The 20,797-nt window shown below is 40.6% G+C and overlaps 1 protein-coding gene and 1 pseudogene across 4 annotated transcripts in view; both read left to right on the plus strand.

Annotated features, from left to right (window-relative positions):
- Positions 1-1,231: 1,231 nt before the first annotated feature.
- LOC145484914 (uncharacterized) lies at positions 1,232-2,667 on the plus strand (annotated as a pseudogene).
- A 5,420-nt stretch (positions 2,668-8,087) lies between these two features.
- LOC145484909 (nuclear RNA export factor 1-like) overlaps positions 8,088-20,797 on the plus strand; it is a 257,953-nt gene continuing 245,243 nt past the window's right edge. For 3 of the 4 annotated variants that reach the window (XM_081463536.1, XM_081463537.1, XM_081463539.1), the window contains exons 1-3: positions 8,088-8,236; positions 17,719-17,893; positions 20,194-20,326. In XM_081463536.1, the coding sequence (XP_081319662.1) occupies positions 8,161-8,236; positions 17,719-17,893; positions 20,194-20,326 (384 nt within the window). In that variant the 5' untranslated portion in view covers positions 8,088-8,160. Of the gene's footprint in view, positions 8,237-15,512; positions 15,637-17,718; positions 17,894-20,193; positions 20,327-20,797 lie in introns of all 4 variants that reach the window. The other variant, XM_081463538.1, reaches the window with a different exon arrangement.

Below are 20,797 nucleotides of genomic sequence, written 5' to 3' on the forward strand. Positions count from 1 at the left end.
ATTGCCTGAGCCTTCGGCTTTCCGCTCGATTTCCAGCTGGACACCGTCTGTACTGTTTCACAATCCGCGTGCGGCTGCCGTGCATTTCTTGGTCCGCCATGGAGTGCATATCAATCACAAGCCCGAACTTATCCTCGGTGTAAAATTTTGACATATTCATATGCTCGGTTTTATTTTTTTCTTTCCCAAACAAGTTGCGGGCCTCTTCCCACATGTCCTTGCCTTCGATGCCGTTGTTGTAAAGCATGTTGGGCGCCCCGTTGACCGTGACGCTGACTTTCGTCAGATCAGGGAAGATGAATTTTTCTGAATCTCTGGCTCCTGCAGTATACGGCTCTACAAACAGGAGGAGGAGGGCTTTTAGTGACCTTCTTTGGGCGTTGACTTTGATGTTGATTCTCGTGTCACCATTTTTTTTGTAGGTGACCTCTTTGTCATGCATCACGTGGTCGAAAAGGAACTCTTTGCCGCTGGAGTAAACGCTCTGCGCCTCTTCTGCCAGAGTCTTGCTGCGGATCATTTTGTACTTGAGCTGGATGTTTTTCAGCTTATATTTCAGCTGGGTTGTATCAGAACCTCTGACAACATGTGTAGCTTCAGCAAGTTTTACGTCGAACATGAGGTCGTTGTAAAGGGCCTGGGGGTAGAAAACGCCGTGGTTGGTTAAGATCCGATGATCTAGCCTAATCCGGTACTTTTTTCCGTATACCTCGGTTAGCTTGTTTTCAGCGTCGACGCCCGAGGTTTTCTTGTCTCCCGCGTCTGAGCGGATCTTGCGTAGATCCTCGCTCTGAATCCCGTCCAGAATCCTGTTGTCTCGTTCTTCCTGCGAAAGAAAAAGGTCTTCGAAAGTTTTGTATATATCATACCCAACCGTGTCTTGCAGGATAGTGCCTGCAAATTTTACGACCAGCCTGTCAACGAGCGCCCGCGTGATGTTCTGGACAAGGAAGTTGTTGGCGTGCCCTCCAGAAAGGTCGATGTCAAAGACAAGCGCTAGCGAGCCCGGCACCCAGAACCTCGTTCTCGTTCAGCTTGGGCACGGAAACATACAACGTATTGCCGGGGTTGGCTTCAGAGGGGGTAAAGGTGATTCGATTGACCGCGCGCTCGGCCTTCATGACGTATAATGTCTTTTCGTTGTACGTTGGGCGAAGGTTCTCTGGAACTGAGATTGTACAATACGCCTGCGATTATTTTCTAATTTAAAAAAATAACATTATTGAAATATATTGCTATGGCGGAAGGCGGCGGCGAATTTGGTTACAAAGACCCGTACCTTGACAACCGGATTAACCAGAACGATGATGATGACGAACAAGAGGTTAACAGAACCCAACCTTTTGACCCAGGTGCGGCATCCACTCCCTACCAACCCGGCGCCCCCTACAACGAGGGCGAACAAATGGAAATGAGTACTTTTCGTCACGAGCAGTCAGACCTGTCTGACACTTCTTATGTCGAGACATCATTCATTAGTGGAGAAAATATCCCTTTGCTCGAGCCTTTCATACATAACGACGACAAACCGGCCATGCTTGAAAGGGCAAAAGAAAAAATCAAAAGTAGGTTCCCGAAGGTAGACTTCAAAAAATTGGGCCCAATTGGTTTCAGCAAAAAAGGTAATCAAACTGAGATTGTTTCATTTGGCCCAAGGGGAGGTGAGTCTAAAATTTTCAAGATTGGCGATCAAGGGTTACAAAAAAGTTTCACAGATGCGAAAAAAGCAGCTTTGGGGCCAAGAGCTGAAGACATCATTGGTGAAGACCGCGACACCATCAGAGAACAACGCCAAAGACTGATAGAGGCAGAGAGCCAACTACAACAGGCGGAAACACTCGCTTCGCAAAGAGAAGAAGAAAAGAAAGAAATCGAAGTTCTGAGAGGTAAAATCGAGCGAACTGATGCTCAGATTGATGCCATTCAGAGTAATCATGGTTCGAATCTTGAAAGTGAAGCAGAGCTGCGTAGGCTGAAAAAAAATGAAAAAGAACTATCAAAGTGATCTTGAAAACAAGAAAAAAGAATTGGACTCGCTTACAAAGCAAGCAAGAAACAGAGAAAAGGAACAAGCCAAGGTTGACAGACTCAGGGCCAGTCTCGCAGCAAAAGAAAGTGAAACAAACGCCATGGAAGAAAGGCTCAACCAAACAAAACCATTGGACGACCTGAAAGAGCAGGAAAGCGAGCGGCAGCGCCAAAACGAGGAAGACCAGGCAATCATCCAAGATGAGAATGCCTCGCCCTCCGACAAAGAAGCCGCAGAAGGCAGAGTGGCAGAAAGAAACGAGGAGCTCGCGCGTTTGCAAACTGAGATTGCGGAAAGGGAAAGGGGGCGGCCTCTATTGGAAAGGGTCAAGGAGATCTTCAAAAAATATGGCGTGACATTGACCGCTATTCTTCTCGCCGCAGGGACAACAATCGGAGCTGTCATCGGGGCCCTCACCAGAGGTTTGAAAGCCACCGGCAAGGCTTTGGGGAAAGGCCTAAAAGATATTGGCGCGAAACTTGCTTCTATTCTGCCCGGGCTGATTGGCTCGATTGTGAGCTTTCTATTCAAAGCTGCGGGCCAAGCCATCGGGTTTCTGACCGAGCACACCTGGCTGCTTATTCTTGCCGCGGTGGCCTTTTTGTTCGAAAAATATCTTAATAAGGGGCGCTAACTTTACCGCCAAGCCATGAACAGCAAAGCCGAGAATCCTACTACGCCAACAATGACAGCTGTTTTGTTTATTTCGTGTTGCGGTGTTTTGTCTGGAGCCGTTGGCTCTATTTTTTGCGCCGTTGGCTGTGCTTACTGAGTTTCGGGCGAAGCTGATTTTTTTCGATTCGGCAGTTGCGGCTTTGTGTATCGGGTTGGACGGATGGCTGTTGGGAGGGGTTGATTTTTGACGGGCCGCCTGCCATGAGTTTGAGCGCAGCTTTTGTTGTATCCGGGTTTACCTCGTTGTTGACCCCAAGTTTCAGCCCGGACACCGCCTGTTTCAGATTGTTGTTGTAACCGATCGTGCTTGCGGTGTCGATTATCATTTGCGCGGGCATAAGCCAGGCCATGGGGGCTACGGCAAGATTTAGCCTGACCTTCGCTTGATCCACCGAGAGCTGGTACCTTTGCACGCTCGCGGCCAGGTCTGGCTGTGTGATCGCGCTTTCCATCAGCACCAGGAACTCGCTTTGGACTTCTTTCGCCCGGCCACCTGAGCCGAGAATGCTGCTGCGGACGTTCACCTGCGCGCCCAGGATGCAGTAAACGAAAGCCTCGATTGACTGGTTGATTCTCGACAAGCCCACCTGCGTCAAACCTGATGCTGTGTTTTGCGCGAACCAGTCCCATTGGGCCACGGCATCAGGTTCAAGGAAAGAAAGCAGATTTCCTTTGCTTGCCGCCCCGCCTTCATCGCTGAATTTGTAGAACCCTCCTATATAAGCGGTTCCTGTTTTCATGGGCCCGTGCCCTGTCACACCAATGTATACACTTCCCAAGCCGTGGTTTTTCCCTTGTGTGAAGCGAAAATCGCTCGAGGGGTCTATACCGAACTCGCCGCATAGCCTTTTGTACGAAACAACGTCATAACGATTATTCATTTGGTTGAAAGTCGGCTCTTCGGGCAAAGCGCTTATGCTCTGAATACCTCCTAGCTGGTACAAAATGCGCCTGACCGTGAAATACACGTGGAATTTGTAGAAAGCTCTTATCTGCGGGGGGAGATTCATCCCGTTGTCAAAGATCTCGCGAGAAACTCCACACCCCTGTGTCGCGCAGAAAACCGCGAAGTTGAGCTGTTGCGGCCAATATTTCATGTCAGGCCCTCCTAACCAGTGTTTTGCTTCGGTTCCAGAATTGTGCCTGAGTTTGGTTTTCTGGAATATTTCTCGGAATTTTGTTGTGAAATATTGGTCAGGCGTGCCGTAGATTTTGATTTCGGCGTTGAATATTTTCTTCAAGCTTGGCGCTTTGCCGTCGAAAGGTACCGCAGGGATGGGCAAGGAAACTTTTGAACCAAGTGGCGACAGTTGATAAGGAAAACCCCCGCTGTCTCCCAACCGAGCGCCTGTTTCATTTCCGCGCTCCAATACCGCCTGTCTGAACCGAATACGCTTTGTAACGAGCCTTCGCTTTCTTTGAAAAATACTTCCGCGGCTGCGTTGTTTTTCTCGTCGATGTTTTCTTGTGAAACGAACCGGCTTTTGTCCGCTTTTGGAAAGTGGTTTAAAAAATTTGTCCACGCCTTTTGTTTCGCGGCATCCGCTTTTTTCACAAACTCAGGATCTTTCCACAAATTCGCCATCTTATTTGGACATAATTTTGTTTGTTAAATATAAAATGGTTGTTCTAACTATTGTCACACAAGAGAACGGAGGGACTGTCTATTTTGAATACCCGATACCGAAAGTACATTTCATGAAACTCATATCTTGTAGTTTATACAACAGCTGGGACAATTTGAAAAAAGAAGGTTCGGCCACCTTGGGAGATAAGGACAAAGATAAAGCTTTGTCAGTTAGTAAATTACGCCCAGGGCATTACAGTTTAGAAAGAATGGCAAAAGAAATAGAAGGTCTGTTCGCCAAATATAACTATAAACTGGAAACAAGGATAAACCAACCTCTTGGCCAGCTTGTAATCAGAAATTTTGGGTCTGGGGCAAAACCTATTGAATTTGATCGCGATTTAGCCAATATGTTTGGTATTGGGCGAAAGTTTATGCCTTATAGTATAGCCTTCATAAAGAGGCTTGGATCTCCAACGACATATTTCATTCATTGCGATTTGCTCGACAAAGAAAAGAATCTGTTCAATGGCAAAAGGACAGATGTCTTAGCCCTTTTTGATGTGAAAAGGAAGCCTTTTGAAAAGGTAAGCTACCTTTCTTCTCCGGAACAACCCTTGCGGTACTGCTCTACAGACGAGTCTATAAATAGCATCACTATTAGCGTGAAAGATGAAAATGGCGAACTCTTTGATTTCAAGGGGTTGCCCCTTCTTTTTGAATTAGAGTTAAATTAAATTTCTTTATATACGCAATGTCTTCAGCAAATCTGTTACATCCAAGCGCGCCGCCTGCCGAGCCTCTCTATCCAGTACTGGCGGCGCCTTCTCAAAATTTCCGCTTGCAAAAGATCAACGAGATTTCCAACACTTTGGACCATGAGGTCAGCCACTATCGCCTCGTTGCTAAAAAATACAAACGGACGAGAAAGTTCGTTAATTGGAGTGCCGCCGGCTCCAGTTTTCTCTCGGCAGCGTTTTCCAGCGCTAGTTTTGGCTCCGCCCTGTCTTTGGTTGGCCTTCCTGTAACAGTTCCTTTAGGCGGCGCTGGGGGTTGTTTCGCTCTCGTTTCTTCGGGGCTGATAATCGCCAGCAAAAAACTCGAGTTGAAAATAAAAGAACATCAAGACATTACCACGCTCGCCGTTGCCAAGCGGGATACAATCAACAGATTGCTCTCCAAAGCTTTGAACAACAACGAAGTGTCTTCCCACGAGTTTGACACCATCCTTTCCGAGTTTCAACAGTATAACGCACTGAAGGAACAAGTCCGAGCAAAGATGCTCCGCCAACCGTCAAAGGGAAAGCTTACTGAGGCCGATGTTAAGAAAATGGAGAAAGACATCCGCGGCAGACTTGAAGCTGAACTGATAAAAAAAATTACGGACCCTGCCGCTTCGAACTGACATTTAAAAACTCCAGGGTTTTCTTCCATGTTATTAAAAGATGATTGTGTGGTTCCACATGCTCTGCCTTTTCGTTCATGAAGAAATTTTTACTCCTGAGTGGCAAAAAGATGCTCGAGATATTACTCGCGAGATCGTCGCTGCAATGGTTGAGGCAAAATAGTGATCTTTGAATTTCTTGTTGAAGAGATGCGTATATTTGGTATTCTACGATGGATCGTGGACAAGCTTTCGATGTTGTTGACACACCTCCACCCGACAAGCGCGACTGGCCATCTCTCGAAGACTTTCAAGAGCCAGAAGAAACACTTAGATAGCGTGATATTGAGGTAGGTACGTATAAAGTCCTTGCATTATACAACCAAGGACGGAACAAATACGGACCTTCAGTTGTGTTAAAACTTGAAAAAGAGAACGGTTCAACCTTTTTAGCGTGGGCGCCGGCTTCGTTGTTTTATGCGATGGAAAAAAGAGAAAAAACAAACTTCATCTTGAATCTTGGTGCTAAATTGTCAGTAGAAACAGGCAATGTCTACTATGATTTCAAACTTTGTTGAAGACGCCTAGTCGACATTGGAAAACAGAGACCGCCTCCATTTTGTTTTGTTACAATTACCTTGACTGGCTAAAAAAAAAAAAAGGTTTTCCTCCCCCTTTTTTTTCACCTGTTTTTTTGTGACACTGCATGCGATCTCGATGATGTTTTCTTATGTCTAATGAAATTTAATAAAGGTTCGACCGTACTCGTGGACGTCATAAATTGGGTATCCCAGATAGTGGGAAATGTTTTTCTAGCAGCAATCGTGGCAAAGGCCGTTTTTTCCTCCGTACAGCAAAAAGGTTCAAAGTAATTTTTGCCGTACAAGTAGCATTTTGTTTGCAATGCAACACCTTTACAAGTTTTCCTGCTCTAACGCAGTAAGGGCTTTCTTCTATTTCTTGATGCACTTTTTCTTTGATTTGTTTGCTCTCTTGTGTGTTGCTTGACTCCGCGGTTGCCATGGTTCCTTGCGGTATAATACGTATCCTCATTTCTCTAATTGTGTTGCCTTCAGCTCGAGCAGAACGAGATCGAAATCTTTCTTCGCTTTTTTGCCCTTCCGCATTAGCCACTGGTTTACAGTTTTCCCTCCGCAGCCCCTGCATAACCGGTAGTCGCACTGCACCCCGACCCTGCAGACCCGACATGGGGCCGGCATTCTCATCCCTTTCTTAACTGGTAGTTGTGCTGCTTGCAAAAGGTCCCTACACACCGCTTTCCACAGCTTTCTTTCCGTCCCCGCATCAGCCACGCGCAGTTGTTTGTTGCTCGGCGCATCGCAAAGGTTCTGGCGGTATAATGGCGGGCTCGTTTGTTTCTAATATACGTCCCTTCCCTTCCCCGTTGTTGTAAGTAGTTGTAAGTAGTATATAGGGGATTAACCAAATACTGTTTTAAAGAGGGACTCAGCATTTCCCCGTTTTGAAACCCCCTGGTTTAACCGAAGCGAGCTTGCGAGCTTCGGAATTAAAGCTGGGGGTTTCAAAACGGGGAAATACTCCTCCCTCTGCGAAACGGTATTTGGTTAATCCCCTATATATTACTCAGAAACTCACTCTCAAACCACGTGTTTGGGATCAGGCGGTTTATTTTAATCCTACACATACAAGTAACACGGAAAATGATTCTGCTAATTACAATCTTCGAATAAACTACAATAAAACTAGAGGCCCAAACCCAAGTGAAAATATGTGATGTTATAGGTGAGGTGAAAAGTGAAGGGCGTGTTAGGTAAGAAGTAGGATAGCCTTGCATAGCATGTTAGCAGAGTGTAGACGCACGGTTAATGGCATAGTTAAATAAATTAAAATGGTATCTGAACGCCAGTCGCCAAGAGCCTTAATCAGTTCTATGGGAACGCCCGATTGATAGGCAAAGGAGGCTCCCCCCCCCCCCTGCGAAACGAATGACCGGCGTAAAGCCTGGGGTTTACCCCCAGAGTGGAAAGGTGCGAACGCAATTTAGAGACAAACGCACTATAGGTAAGCACATGGAGTACACGGGAATCATCTACCCAATTAAATGCTTGTAAACCCCTGGTAGATACTGGCGCAGTGAAGCGGAGGGCATTGGTAATGGCTGTGGTTGGACAGAGAGCGGACCCAGGGATAGACGGGAGTGGGATTTCTACCACTCGTTCACGAAACTGAATAGTCTGCCTTAGGAAAGCAGTTGGCAAAAAAAAAAAATAATTTGTCGAATTCTACATTTTATAACCTTTCTATTGATATATAGTTTGTGGGGGGTTCCTTCAAAACAGCGCGCGTACGAATTTTTTTCTGGAGGACACCCACGAAGGTTTACAAGGGTTTACAGCGGTATTTAAAGGTACATTATAACTACCCTATATGAAGTACCTACAAAGGCGAGGCTGCTGACCAGCGGATGTGCGTTGACTGTCGTGGACTGTCCGCCAAGTGATTTGTTCAAGCAGGATACGAAAAATGTCAAAGAACTTATTTGCTAAGGCAGTGCAAGATGCCGCATCGGGATCCGAAGGTGGACCAAGTAGTTTTAGAGGTACATGTCATGAAGTTTTTATTTTTCGGAGGATATAGTGGGGATGTAATTTCAAACTAATCCCTGACCCTACCTAGCTGCATGTGGCTTTTGGCCATCTTGTTTTGATCATTTCAACTCTAATACCTCTCATTAAAACTGTCTGTGGGTTGTTGAACGCTCGTTGGGAGGTTTAAAGACTTGTGCTGTGTTAACACTTTAGTATTTACCGTGGTAAGCAATTTCTGAGGTCAAGGTACTAAACATGTTCTCCATGTTTTCACGAGAGATGTTAACCTAGGTTTGTTTTAACTTTACTGAAGTGAAATTTTTAATCGTGTGAACGCAGTAGTAAACCTCGGTAAAGGTGTTTGTCTCACAATGAAAACCACGGACTTAAAACACTTTATGCTTTGCTTCATTTAAAATGACCGTGGAGACAACCATCACCTTCGGACCAGAGACATATCACCTGAGAACAATGGTAGCTTTGTAACTAAGTGTTACTCGTGTTATTTCTAATTTTTTCGCTCTTCGATTGTGACTTTTCTCGCATGCAAAGTAACGTATAAAATCGAGTTCTTGTGTAAGTTATATCTAAAATAAGTTAAGTTTGAGCCCTGATCTACTTGCAGTGGCATGTTTCACTTTCTGCAGTTTCCAGATCATGTTTTTCAGCATACACTTGAGAAAACGGAGAACATTTGGAAAATTCTTTACATGTTTACATGTACTTTGCAGTTTACAGCTGCGAACAATTTGTCAGGGATATTTTGTAAATGTTGATTAGTCCTCACAATTTTTAACAAAATAACTGTCTTTAACTTACCATTCATTCCCATTCAATTTTGAGAATAGGAATAAAACTCTCACTGAAACTCCATTCACAGTTAGTTAGTTCATGAAAATTTTGTGTTTGTGTTTTGGTATGCGACGGCAAGAAGCTAACAAGTCGCAACTGTTGATTGACTTCATTAATTTCTACCCTGTCATTAAAAAATGATATCTCTGGTTTTATTTGACACAAATTGTTCCTTCAAATGGTAAAATACTCTTCCTTGATGAAAGAATTGTTTATCACAGTTTCTATAGCATGTCGTTCACGTTGAGTGAATTTTTTTCGGAGGACAAGATCTGTGCTTTGGCATGCATTGTCAAGTCACTTGTGAAATGTTCATTGCCTGAAGTGGTCAGAAGATCCTTGTTGAAAAAGTGATATCTCCAGTTTTATTTGACACAAATCGTTCATTCAAAACATAAAATAAACAATTAGATTATGAGTTCAAGATTTCTGTCGTGTGATAGTTGACAAGGGTGCATCTCTTCACAGACACTTTGAAAACGCAAAGAAGCCGCTGCCAGTTTGTTAACAAGTGCTCGCTGCTATGGTACTCACTACCTACAACAGAATAGACAGTGAGTACCGTAGCCATTCAGAGAATACTGTCCGTGATAGAACGCTAGTAGATTTATGCTAGTAATTCTTTCTTTAACTAAAGGATTATTTTTCAAAGTTTCTATGGCTTGCTGCTCACATTTAGTTATTTTTGTGAGACATAGTCACTGGCTGTTTTGAAGCTTTGAGGATCTTATGAAACCTGAGAATCCCTCCCTGATGAGAGTTAATAGTTAATGAAGATAGTGAAAACTCAAGACGAAATAATATTGTCGCATTTACAAAGTGCCGGACAAGATGATATTTGAATTGTAAACCGCCTTTACTTCTAGTCAAAACCCTTCTAAATGGCTCAAACAGACAAATTGTACCGTAAATGATCCCAGACTGGAAATGGTCACCTTGCCAAATAAGATGGAAGAGTGAGGACTCAGGAATTTGGACAGTGAATTTAAAATTTATGCAAATGGTCTTTTTATAACTGTATAACTCAGAAAGCTGTGAACATTTGGTTAATTGGATACTGAACCACTCACAACAAAGTTCAGGACATGCGAGAAAACCTCAAAACTACAACCATTTATCGCAGGTGTTTACAGTTTAGTTTTCTCACACTTAATTGACTTTTTCCTTGCTACACAATAATATCCCTTAAATATTTCTGTTATTCACAGTTTTCTGAGTTTCACAGTATTAATATATATCTAATATATCTAAAGAACACTGTGGTAACTCACACTCAGTTAATCTTGTGGACTTTTGTGGGAGCCCGTGGCTATCTAGGACGCAAGTATAAGAAGTGTACAGGGAAAAGTTCAATGCAATTATAATTAGATGGCAGAGGCATCTTTGAAGATTCATGTTTCTTTTTGCTGTGCGTGCCCTAAACGAAAAATGTGTACTGTTGACACGTCAATTTGGTGTTTTGCACAGTATGTTTAATGTTTTTTATTGCTGCTTTTATGCCAGAGGTGCCTGTCTTTTCTTCACCGAGGATAATTGAGAAAATATGTATCCATCCATAGACTTTTCATGGAGTCCATGCCATTCCTAACTTTTTGAGATGGAATCATTTCCAGTCCTGGGATTATTTGTGGTCCAATTTGGAGATCATTTGCGGTACAGGGATCATTTGCGGGCTTTAGCAATGTTGGGAGGGAATTGTTACACAAGCCATATATCCCCACTAGTCTACTCCTGCTAGTTGTTCAGCATTACTGTATTTTCCCATGTATAAGTCAACCTTTCAAGACCTAAAAATCAGTCCGAAAATTCCCCCTCGACTCATACATGGGTCAATACTTAAGATCCAAGCACCAGTTAAATAATTAGCATAAAAATTGTCTTTCATCAAAGATTAGAGATTAAAGATTCGTGTTCCAATTCTTGGGACACTTCTGCCACGTGTGTTTGTTATTTTAGCAAAGGACACGTGCATTAAGTCACGTTTTCGATTTGTTGTGTAATCAAAAATTCACTTCCTTTCTTGCTGTCAGACAAAACATGTACAGATTTACCGAAGTTCTCTTTCTGGTGGTTAATATTTTGATTTTTAAGATTGTTTACATTCAATTTTATTGATGTAAACAATGATTTTACGATTCAAAAGCGAGTTCAAAGGACAAGCACACTCATGCAAATTCACTGCGTTACGGACTAAAAATAATCCTGAAACTATTGACACTTTACTCATCAATTACTCAAGCACTTTCACCAACATCTTGATTTGAGAATAAAAAACAACGTTTCCATTCAGTTTCTTCATTTTTGATGATAGTACTGGGTCTTGTGAAGCAAGTTTCCACTTAAAAGCTGTTGTTCATATTTACGCAAAGTCAACACATTGCAATGAAATAAGTAAAGCGACTGCTGTACTCGAGTTTTGGTGAACATCTTTGACGTTTGTTTTTCATCACTTTCATTTAAGTTTTTTGCTTGTAAGTTAAAGTTGGCTCCCTTGAAGCAGTGTGTAAAACAAGAGCCCGCAAATCCAGATGCTCTCGTGGGGTAAACTTAGCCGCATCACGAGAAATTAATCGTTTTCTCATAAGCTGACTGCTTGTAATTTATTCCCAAATATACGCTTCAATGGTTCTCGCGAGAAGAGACTCTCATTTCTCGAGACGAAACTCTCATCTTGCGAGGCGAGACTCTCATCTTGCAAGACGAGAGTCTGGTCTTGTGACAAACAGGACAAGAGGTGGTAACTTACTTTTGAGTGGTACTGTACTCTCTCTTTCAATAAATACTCAGTCAGTTAATTTTCTGCCAAGAACCAAATTGCAAAACGTGTTTTTCAGCTAATTCTAGTCTGGAAGCATATGCGCACATACTGTATACGCATTTTCCAAATAAAGAAAACTCTTTCTCGCTCTGTGGCTAGTTGTCAAGCCATTGAAAACAACAGTGACCTGTTAAGGACGGTGCCTACAAAACACAAACGTTTTTGCACCAGGTTAGGACCACGTGGAAAAAGTAGATCTTTGCAGTGGCTATTGGAATCCACAAACTCAAACGAAGAGAAGTTTACGTGGCGAAATAAGTCTTTTAAAATACAATGTTGTCTTGATTATTTTCTAATTTCCAGACAGCTAATGAACCTGACCAACAAATGCACAATCACTTTTGCTCCTGAAACAGACCACTCTGCTATTTTTATTCACTTCAAAAGTGAAGAACTTAAACAAAAAAAAGGTCCAGGTTTTTGGAAATTTAATCAGTTACCGATGATGAAAATTACGTGTCATTGATTAAAATGGAGATTAGAGGTTTTACTGTGAAATATTCCAAAAACAAATCTAGAGAAAGAAAATCCACTGAAACTATTCTCCAGAACCACATTAATGCTCTGTTTAAAAGAGCTGAAGCAGAACCAAATAACAAATATATAATTTGTGAAATTCAAAACATCAGACTATGCCTAAAGAGGATTATGCAATACAAGGCAAAAGATGCAATTCTAAGAGGTAAGGTGAGGTGGTACGAAGACGGTGAATGCAACAACCGTTACTTCTATAACCTTGAGAAACGAAATTATGAAAAAAAGATAATTGCAAAATTAAAACGCTCAAACGGCACCGTCACAAGCGATCAATTCAAGATTCTGTGATTCTGGAATATTATGAAGCTCTTTAGACTTCGGCCACGCATCCTGAAAAAAAAAAATTGAAAACATTACCCCTCTAGAGAATACGGACCTGCAAATGTGTCAAGGAAAGGTCTTGGCTGAAGAATGCCTAAAAGCCCTAAATGATTTCCAAAATGAAAAGTGCGGGGAACGGATCGATTACGTGCAGAGTTTTACAAACTTTGTTGGAAAGAATTGCATCTTGACATGATAAAAAGTTTTAACTTTGCTTTTGATACAGGAACTTTGTCAATTTCTCAAAGAAGAGGGATTATTACACTCATCCCGAAACCAAATAAAGACACCACATCATTGGCGAATCTCAGACCAATCTCTCTTCTTAACATTGACTATAAAATACTGACAAAAACAATTGCGAAGAGATTGCAAAAAGTTCTTCCAAAAATTATTAACCCTGACCAAACCAGTTACGTTAAAGGCTGTTGTATCAGTAAAAACGTTCGTTTAACTTATGGACATAATGTCATATACAGACGAGAAAAATGTCCCGGACGTTGCCCTTTTTATTGATTTTTGAAAAGCTTTGGACACTACTGAATGGGTTTTCCTTATTGACACTCTTAACAAGTTTAATTTTGAACCTGACGTTATAAACTGGGTGAAAATTTTTTACAACAATGTTACAAGCTGTGTTTAAACAATGGCCATGTGTCAGAATTCTTTGCTTTAGAGAGGGGTATCAGACAAGGTTGCCCTCTGTCCGGATTGCTTTTTGTGATAGGTATCGAAGTTCAATTCAACTAGAAACAAGAATACAATAAAGGGAATTAAAGTAGGTGGGAAAGTAATCAAATCATCTTTGTATACTGACGACACCACGGTTTTTGTGCGAGACCTGGATGTTATACCAAAACTACTGGTACTTCGAAATAGCTTTAAAAATCTCTCTGGCTTAAGGTCGTTCCTCGCATTTGCATTGCGCATCCTTACTGCGCATAATTTATGGCGTCATTAGCACATGCTCGTGCATGCGCACATTGAAAACATGATGGATTTGCCTTGATGTTGAGCTCTGTCAGTTGAAAAATGGCTCTAGCTCACCAACAAGCACGGGCACCCCAATTTTTTTTCCACTCATTGTAATCAACTAATCATAAGCTTTGCGTGAGAAAAGACTGATCTAATTTCTGTGGCTGAAAATTGAATAAATAAGAAAAATAGCAGAAACACGGTGGTCTTTTCTTTTTGGTAGTTGGTAACCACGTCAAGAAATTTGGCTCAAATTTTTAACCAAGGATTTAGCTTTCTGTCTGAATCAAACTTAAAACATTTATTTGTGTCCGACACAATGTATTGACTGTAGTTTAATGCGTGTTCTTATGAGTCCGGGCTCACAAAGATGTTACAATTACTGGGAATGCGTTCTTATAATAAGCATTAAATAATGCCAAAATGAGGCATTTTCAATGCCTCACTGCTCCTTAATGAGCATGGGCACCCCCCTTTTTTATTTCAAAATTGAAGTTATCATATGATAAATATTCAGTGGACAAAGTTTGAACAAAAATCTATTGTCACTTTTATTTCAGAGGAATTACCTTAAAAATTAACGCTACAAAAACAGAAGGGATGTGACTCAGTAGTTGGAAAAACAACCTTGAAACTCTCTTTGGTTTTCGCTGGCCACGAGACCCTATAAAAGCCCTTGGTGTTTTTTTCTCATACAATTCATGTAAAGCAACTGAGTTAAATTTTATAGAGTAAATCCGGAACCTAGAAAATAAATAGTTGGAAAAGACGAAACCTTATGGTTCTTGGTAAGATAAGCATTGTTAAAACGTTAGGTCTTTCAAAATTAATTACCTACTTTAATATATCTGTACTCGTTATCCCTGAACAACTAATTAAAGAAATTAACTCAAGCAAACTGTGACTTGTTATTACCCTTCCCTTGTCCCTCGTGTCAGTCAAATCGAGGGCCTATCAAGTCTCTATGCTAAACACAAATGATGCCATGGCTTTGAACTAGGTTGAAATGGGCTTTAATCTAAAGAAACCATTTTCCTTTTATCAAATTATAAGGAAGCACCAACCAAGCACATATGTGGTAAACTTTACCACTGATGTTTTAGGAGATTTGTAATTCGATGAGGCTGAACAATGTAAACGAAGTGTCATTTGAAAAGATTACAATAACTTTCGGACATGAATCAGAAGATCGGGCAAACAAGCCAAACAAAACCTGTCTGAAGTGTTGCAGCTCGTAAAGGAATACAAAATATGGCTTCTTTTATGTCCTCCTTGATACTGTTCACAATATTTGCAAATGAGTCTATCGATAATGCCAAGATGTCCGTGGAAGGCATATTTCAATGTATGTAAAAAGCAAAGTTACCACGCTGCCAGAGGAAGTCCGCAAAAATAACAAGCCCTCAAAATTATGTGGAAGAGAGAAATAATGTAAGGATAACAACAATTCACAGTTCGCTTGAAGTGGTGAGATCAGAGGGATGCAACATCATGTGTACATAAATCTTGGACCTTCAAAGGTAGTGTCGATCACTCACAAGGTAAGATACAGATATGTTTTCATTGCGGAATTTTATGAGAAAACAGAAACTCTGGATTGAGATATCATTACCTTGGCTCCAGAGGCCAGAAAATTTCATGGCAACACAACATGATTTTTGGGCCAGCTTAATTTAATAGACTAAGTTTATTTACACTGAGGTAGTGCCGATAGTGGTGTGATATGTTGGTGAACTGTAAATGGGCTAGTTGTAAGGGCTACCTTTTCATTCTTACATTTTTAGTGAATACCTTTAAATAAACACGTAAATTAGTACATGATTATGAAGAAATATGGTCTTCAACTAGCACCACTGCTTGAGGATTTGAGATTTCCTGGAGGGATAAGAGTACAATTTTGAGGGAAAGGTAAGAATTTGATCACCGTTGATTAATGCAGAAGAATTGAGCTGTTTTGTGTGGCTGAACAGTCGAACTTGCCATACAGTAATTTGCTCTCAAGAACATGTCCGTCGTAATTGCCACGAAAACTGTTTGGCACGTGAGTCATGGTAAAGTTTACCACGAGGACTGGACCATGTTCTCCAACTCTTTTTAAAACCGTTTTCATGCCTGAAGAAGTATAATCTGAGTTATGGTTGGATGTGAAGAACAGTTATCCTACATTTCCTGTTAGAAGAATCCGAAAGATGTACCAGCAATTCCAATTTCCACAAAAACGGCGCAATAGCTGTGATCACAAACAACTAGTTGAAGTTATGATGTCATGACTGTGACTTGTCATCAAGAGCTCCCTTGAGACCGAGATAATGAATAACATATTATTGACCTAAGAAGTTTTGCTCAATTAGGTTACCAAGCAGAAAGCACGCCATCTTTCATGTATGAAAGCATAGATTTTTCATTTTCTCAGGTCAAAATAATCTGTTGCACTAAGAAACATAGCATTTGAAGGAAAGGTGACATTATTTAGCCACTTGGGATTGAAACGGTCGGTATTTCACAAACAGCTGCTGGGTAAAGTTTATGCGCATGGGTAAACTTTACTTGGCCAGATGGCTATTAAAAAACTGCACTCTGATTGGTCAAACGTGGGTAGAGTTTACCCATGTGGGTAAAGATTTTTAGTCCGTATTGTTTTTGACCGGTACATAATACTTTTGATGAGTGTTCTATGTATATTGTGTTTGTAAAAAAGAAAAATTCGGGTAGCCATGCATTTTTTTTGAGATAATTAGCCTTGAATCTCAACAAAAATGCTGACATCAGCATTTTTCTGAAAAAGAAGGAAAGGATATTTCTTTGCAAATTTCCTTAGAATTTGCTTTTACACACAGAAAGGCAAACACATTAAAAAAGATCTTTAAACTACATATACATGGCAAATGATAACATAAAAATCATTTTTGTTTTTTATATATGTTTTTAATAACAGCACTTTTTGTGTCTCTGACAGCCTTCCTCTGGTTCAGCTGAAATACAGTCTAAATACCTTTTGCTCACAACCAGAAACTAATCACGTGTTGAATAGGCTTGCCACTTCCATTTCATAACATAAAATGTAGGGGTAACCTCGCATAAATAATGTCAGAAAAAGCACCACCTGTGTTTAAGGAAAGTACAGTATGATCTAACAATAGAATGTGCAACATGTCATCAATTTCATTGTATGGCTGTGCCTCTGCTTGGACACTTTGTTTGACTTGACATCTAACAGACGCGCTGTTCAGGAGTGTCGTCTGTGTCATCTGAACTCAGGGCAATAATGGAAAATATGACAAAGGATCTTAATTCAGGTACTGATCGCCACTGAAGCCAATATTATGCTCTACGAGGAAGGAGCTGATACAATGAAATAAGTTGGGAGGCTACTCAGATGTTGAGTACGTATGGAGTTTAATACAGCTCTGTTTCGTAGGCTAACATTAAGTTGGCCCGCTCATCAGAGTTAGTTTCCATATACAATGAGGCACATTAGCAATATGATCGCACAAGATGCAATAAACTGTTACAACAGACCATTACAAAACATCGTAAAAAACCATAACAATCAATCGTTGGATATTCGAATGAACAAACTTATGTACATGTTACCTTGTATTTGTGATCATTTTATGTGCCAGTATGTGCACGCTGAGAAAATGAAATGCAGTTTATCATATCTAAGAATGAACTGTCATTGGCACCTACATGCAGAAATTTGTTTGTTTTGTTTATTTACTTTATAATGATGTATGTTCACAGTTAAATTATGTGTATTTTCCAGTTTTCCGGTTACTGTAAATTAAATTGAAACTACTCTGTCTGCTGGTTGGGATGCTTGTTCTAAAAGTGATGTGGAGCTACATGAGTTGGCAGTTTGCATTAAAATACTCCATGTACTTACAGAAAGTTTTTTGCCCTTTTCAAGATGGTCTTGCTGATAAGCCCTGCTTTGCTTTTTGTAAGATTTTTACAGTTCTTATTTTCTTCTTTTTGCTGAAAAATCAGATAAGCAAACAAGAGGACAGTCTTTCCGCGGCCATTATAGAGGCAGAGGCAGGAGTACAGGCAGAGGCCGTGGTAGCAGCCAGCAAAGGAGTTTTCCTCATCCCAGGTCTCACTTAGTTGATGATGATGAGGATATTGACATGGATGCAGGACGTCAAAGATCAGTTGCAAGATTGTAGGTGTAAAGTTAATTCCTCAGTCAAAGGAGCTATCATCAGCCCACTTAGTTAAAAGAAAGACTGATGGAATAAATGTTGTTATATTGTTGTTGTTGTTATTAGTTTGACCAGTACAACAATATTTATTCTGTGGTATGTTCATGGAAGTGATTTTGCCTTTAACACGTACATGCCTTGTTTGCTAATGTAATTTTATGATTATTGTTTTGATTACATTATTCTTTTCCATGAATTAAGTCCAATACTGATCGTAGTCTGTAACCATCAATGGTAACAAAAATAATTATGAAATGACTGGTATTGAAAATTGATGGTCACTTGCTCTTGTGCTGTTCTTTATTAACCCCAGATTTGCCAACTTTTTTTGGGGGGGGGGGGTACCCTGCAATTCGCCATGCAAATTTTATGAAACTAGACGCTTGCTGTGTGTACCTAGGCAGTCGTTATACTGAGAAACACTAGCTATATTGCAGTTGAGCTATATGTTCTGCATTTGAGGTCGTACAAAATTCAATCGAATTGATGTACTCAAGCTATTCTGCCTTTGATTCCATTTCTCTCAAATCAATTAATAGCTTATTACTAGTTTGCAGGTCTTTAGGGAGTGAAATAAGTCAAGGTCTTTATATCAGCCTATGAATGTTTCAGTCTATTTTCTTTAGCCTTTGTCGTTGCTGCTGTTGTTTTTGCGTTTCCTAAGCAAGCAGGACATTTTGAATTTCAGATTTATGGCGGTGCATGACATTGAGCTATGAAAGCGTTTGTCAAAAAACATATATTTATCTTGTGATTTTTAGCCCATTCAGAAGTTAAAGTATTAGGAAAAGTGCTTATGTAAGTGCTTGTTTGCTCAATACAGATAATCAGTTGCCTAGATAGCCAAAGTAAGTTCCAGATGTTTATGTTATTTTCCAGCTGCAATGTTGGTTTACCACGGAGGTACACCAACATGGCGGCTCCATACTGGGCTCTGTAAATTTGTGTCAAATATTGTGATGAATATCTGAGGTTTGGGAAAATGCACAGACTTAAAAATTAGATAAGTGTCACTTTTATTAATCTCCTCTAGCATCACAATTTCTTGACTTTATCCACTAAATGGTTTTCGATTAATTTTTTTATCAGGATTGCGTGACAGTGCAAGTACCTGCAATTTTACCTGATTTTCAACATTGTGTTGGGTGGGGAGGGGGGACAGCAACGCATTTTAAAGGATATAGCAGTGTTTTTTTTTCCAACTAAAGTTCTAAAACACAGATAATTTGTTACATTACATAAGTGTCCCAAGTACTTTTTTCCATGATTGAAGGATTGCCATGCCTGGCCTCTGGTCTGGTGTTGTCATAACAATGCAATAAAGATGTTATGAGTTTAAATTGATTCCATGATAAAACTGAGTTGAAAAATGGGGTACTTATGTATGGGTTTGACTTATTCCAGTACATTCCAACCCTCTTCACTTTGATGAGGCCCATAGTTATAACAAGTCCAATGTATTTCTTCAGGACTGAGATACTTAAATTCATGCTGTCCCACCTTGACAGTTGACTTTGTGGAGACAATGCTTGGGCTCCTAAAACCTGTGCAGCGTATTTCTTTGTTTTGGTCACAATCTTGCCAAGAATCTCCAAGGTTAAGGACAACAAAAAGTATACAATTGGGGTTGAGTTTGCTGCAGGCATGTTTCTTGGCCCTGGATTTCTCACAGCAAGGATGGGAAATCAATGTCATCTTCTGGAGGATAAATACGGGCCCAGAACTGCATTAAAACTCCATCATCTTTGTCCTCACTTTCCGAGAATGAATTTTCACTCACTGAAGAATAATCGCTTGCAGAGTCATCCGACAAATCGCTTGAATTTGATGCAGAAAACTCGCTTCTATTGGGAACATATTTGTCCGAAGTGCTGTCCGCCACATTTGTTTCAAGACGTGTGCAAAAATAAAATTCTCAGAATATCTTTACCAAAGACGATTAACATTCAGAAACTCTACGAAACTAGGCTGAAAACTCAGAGCAATAAAAAAACACTGTTTATTGGTTTGTTCTGACTATTGTGTTTCTGCCTAACCAATAGAAGCACTCCTTATTAACAGGGCCGATAGAATCGGCCTCGGTGTATTTACGTGTTAATCAGCTTGCCGATCAAATCAGCCATTGGTGTATCTAGGGTTAATTATAAATCTATTAGGGTTCTATCAGAAATGCTGTTCTGTTACTAGCTATCACTCACACTCATAATCAAGTTGTTAATACATTAATTTTTAAACTTTATTTGCATTATATTTAATACAGCAATCCATATCAAGGCAGACCTTCCTCACATCGAGGTACCAGGGGGAGTAGAAATAGAGGTGATGTTAAGTCTAGATTATGGACAGCCCCTACTGGCAGAGCAGGGAATAAAGTGGACTGGTTCAAAGTTGTGGTAAGCTGATAATTCCCTTAAGTAAACCAAAATAGTCACTTATTGTATTGATTAAGATGCAAGTAGTACATTATGAGTACACTATCTCTAGGAATAGTTGACACTACAGCTGCTTCCCCTGATATTACTTTTTTGTCTACTGCAGTATCAATGCATGCAGACACCATGATAGATTGTAAAATTAACAGTAACTACATGTACTTTATACAATTGTGAGTTGATTGTCAGGCTACCCAAGAAGGGGGATGTTACTGAGTGTGACAACTGGAATGGAATAAATCTCTAGTAGGTACTGGTTAAGGTTTTTGGTGGAGTGATAATTACTACACTGCATGACATAGTGGTTGGGTTGTTAAGGGAAGAACAAGCAGGTTTCGAAGAAGAGCGGTAGTTGAAAAGATCATCATGCAGCTATGACACCGGCGATGGCGATGGATAATTGATGTTCTGTGAATGGCACCAAACCACAAC

Source organism: Orbicella franksi, chromosome 4, assembly GCF_964199315.1.
Source record: "Orbicella franksi chromosome 4, jaOrbFran1.1, whole genome shotgun sequence".
NCBI classification, from domain to species: domain Eukaryota; kingdom Metazoa; phylum Cnidaria; class Anthozoa; order Scleractinia; family Merulinidae; genus Orbicella; species Orbicella franksi.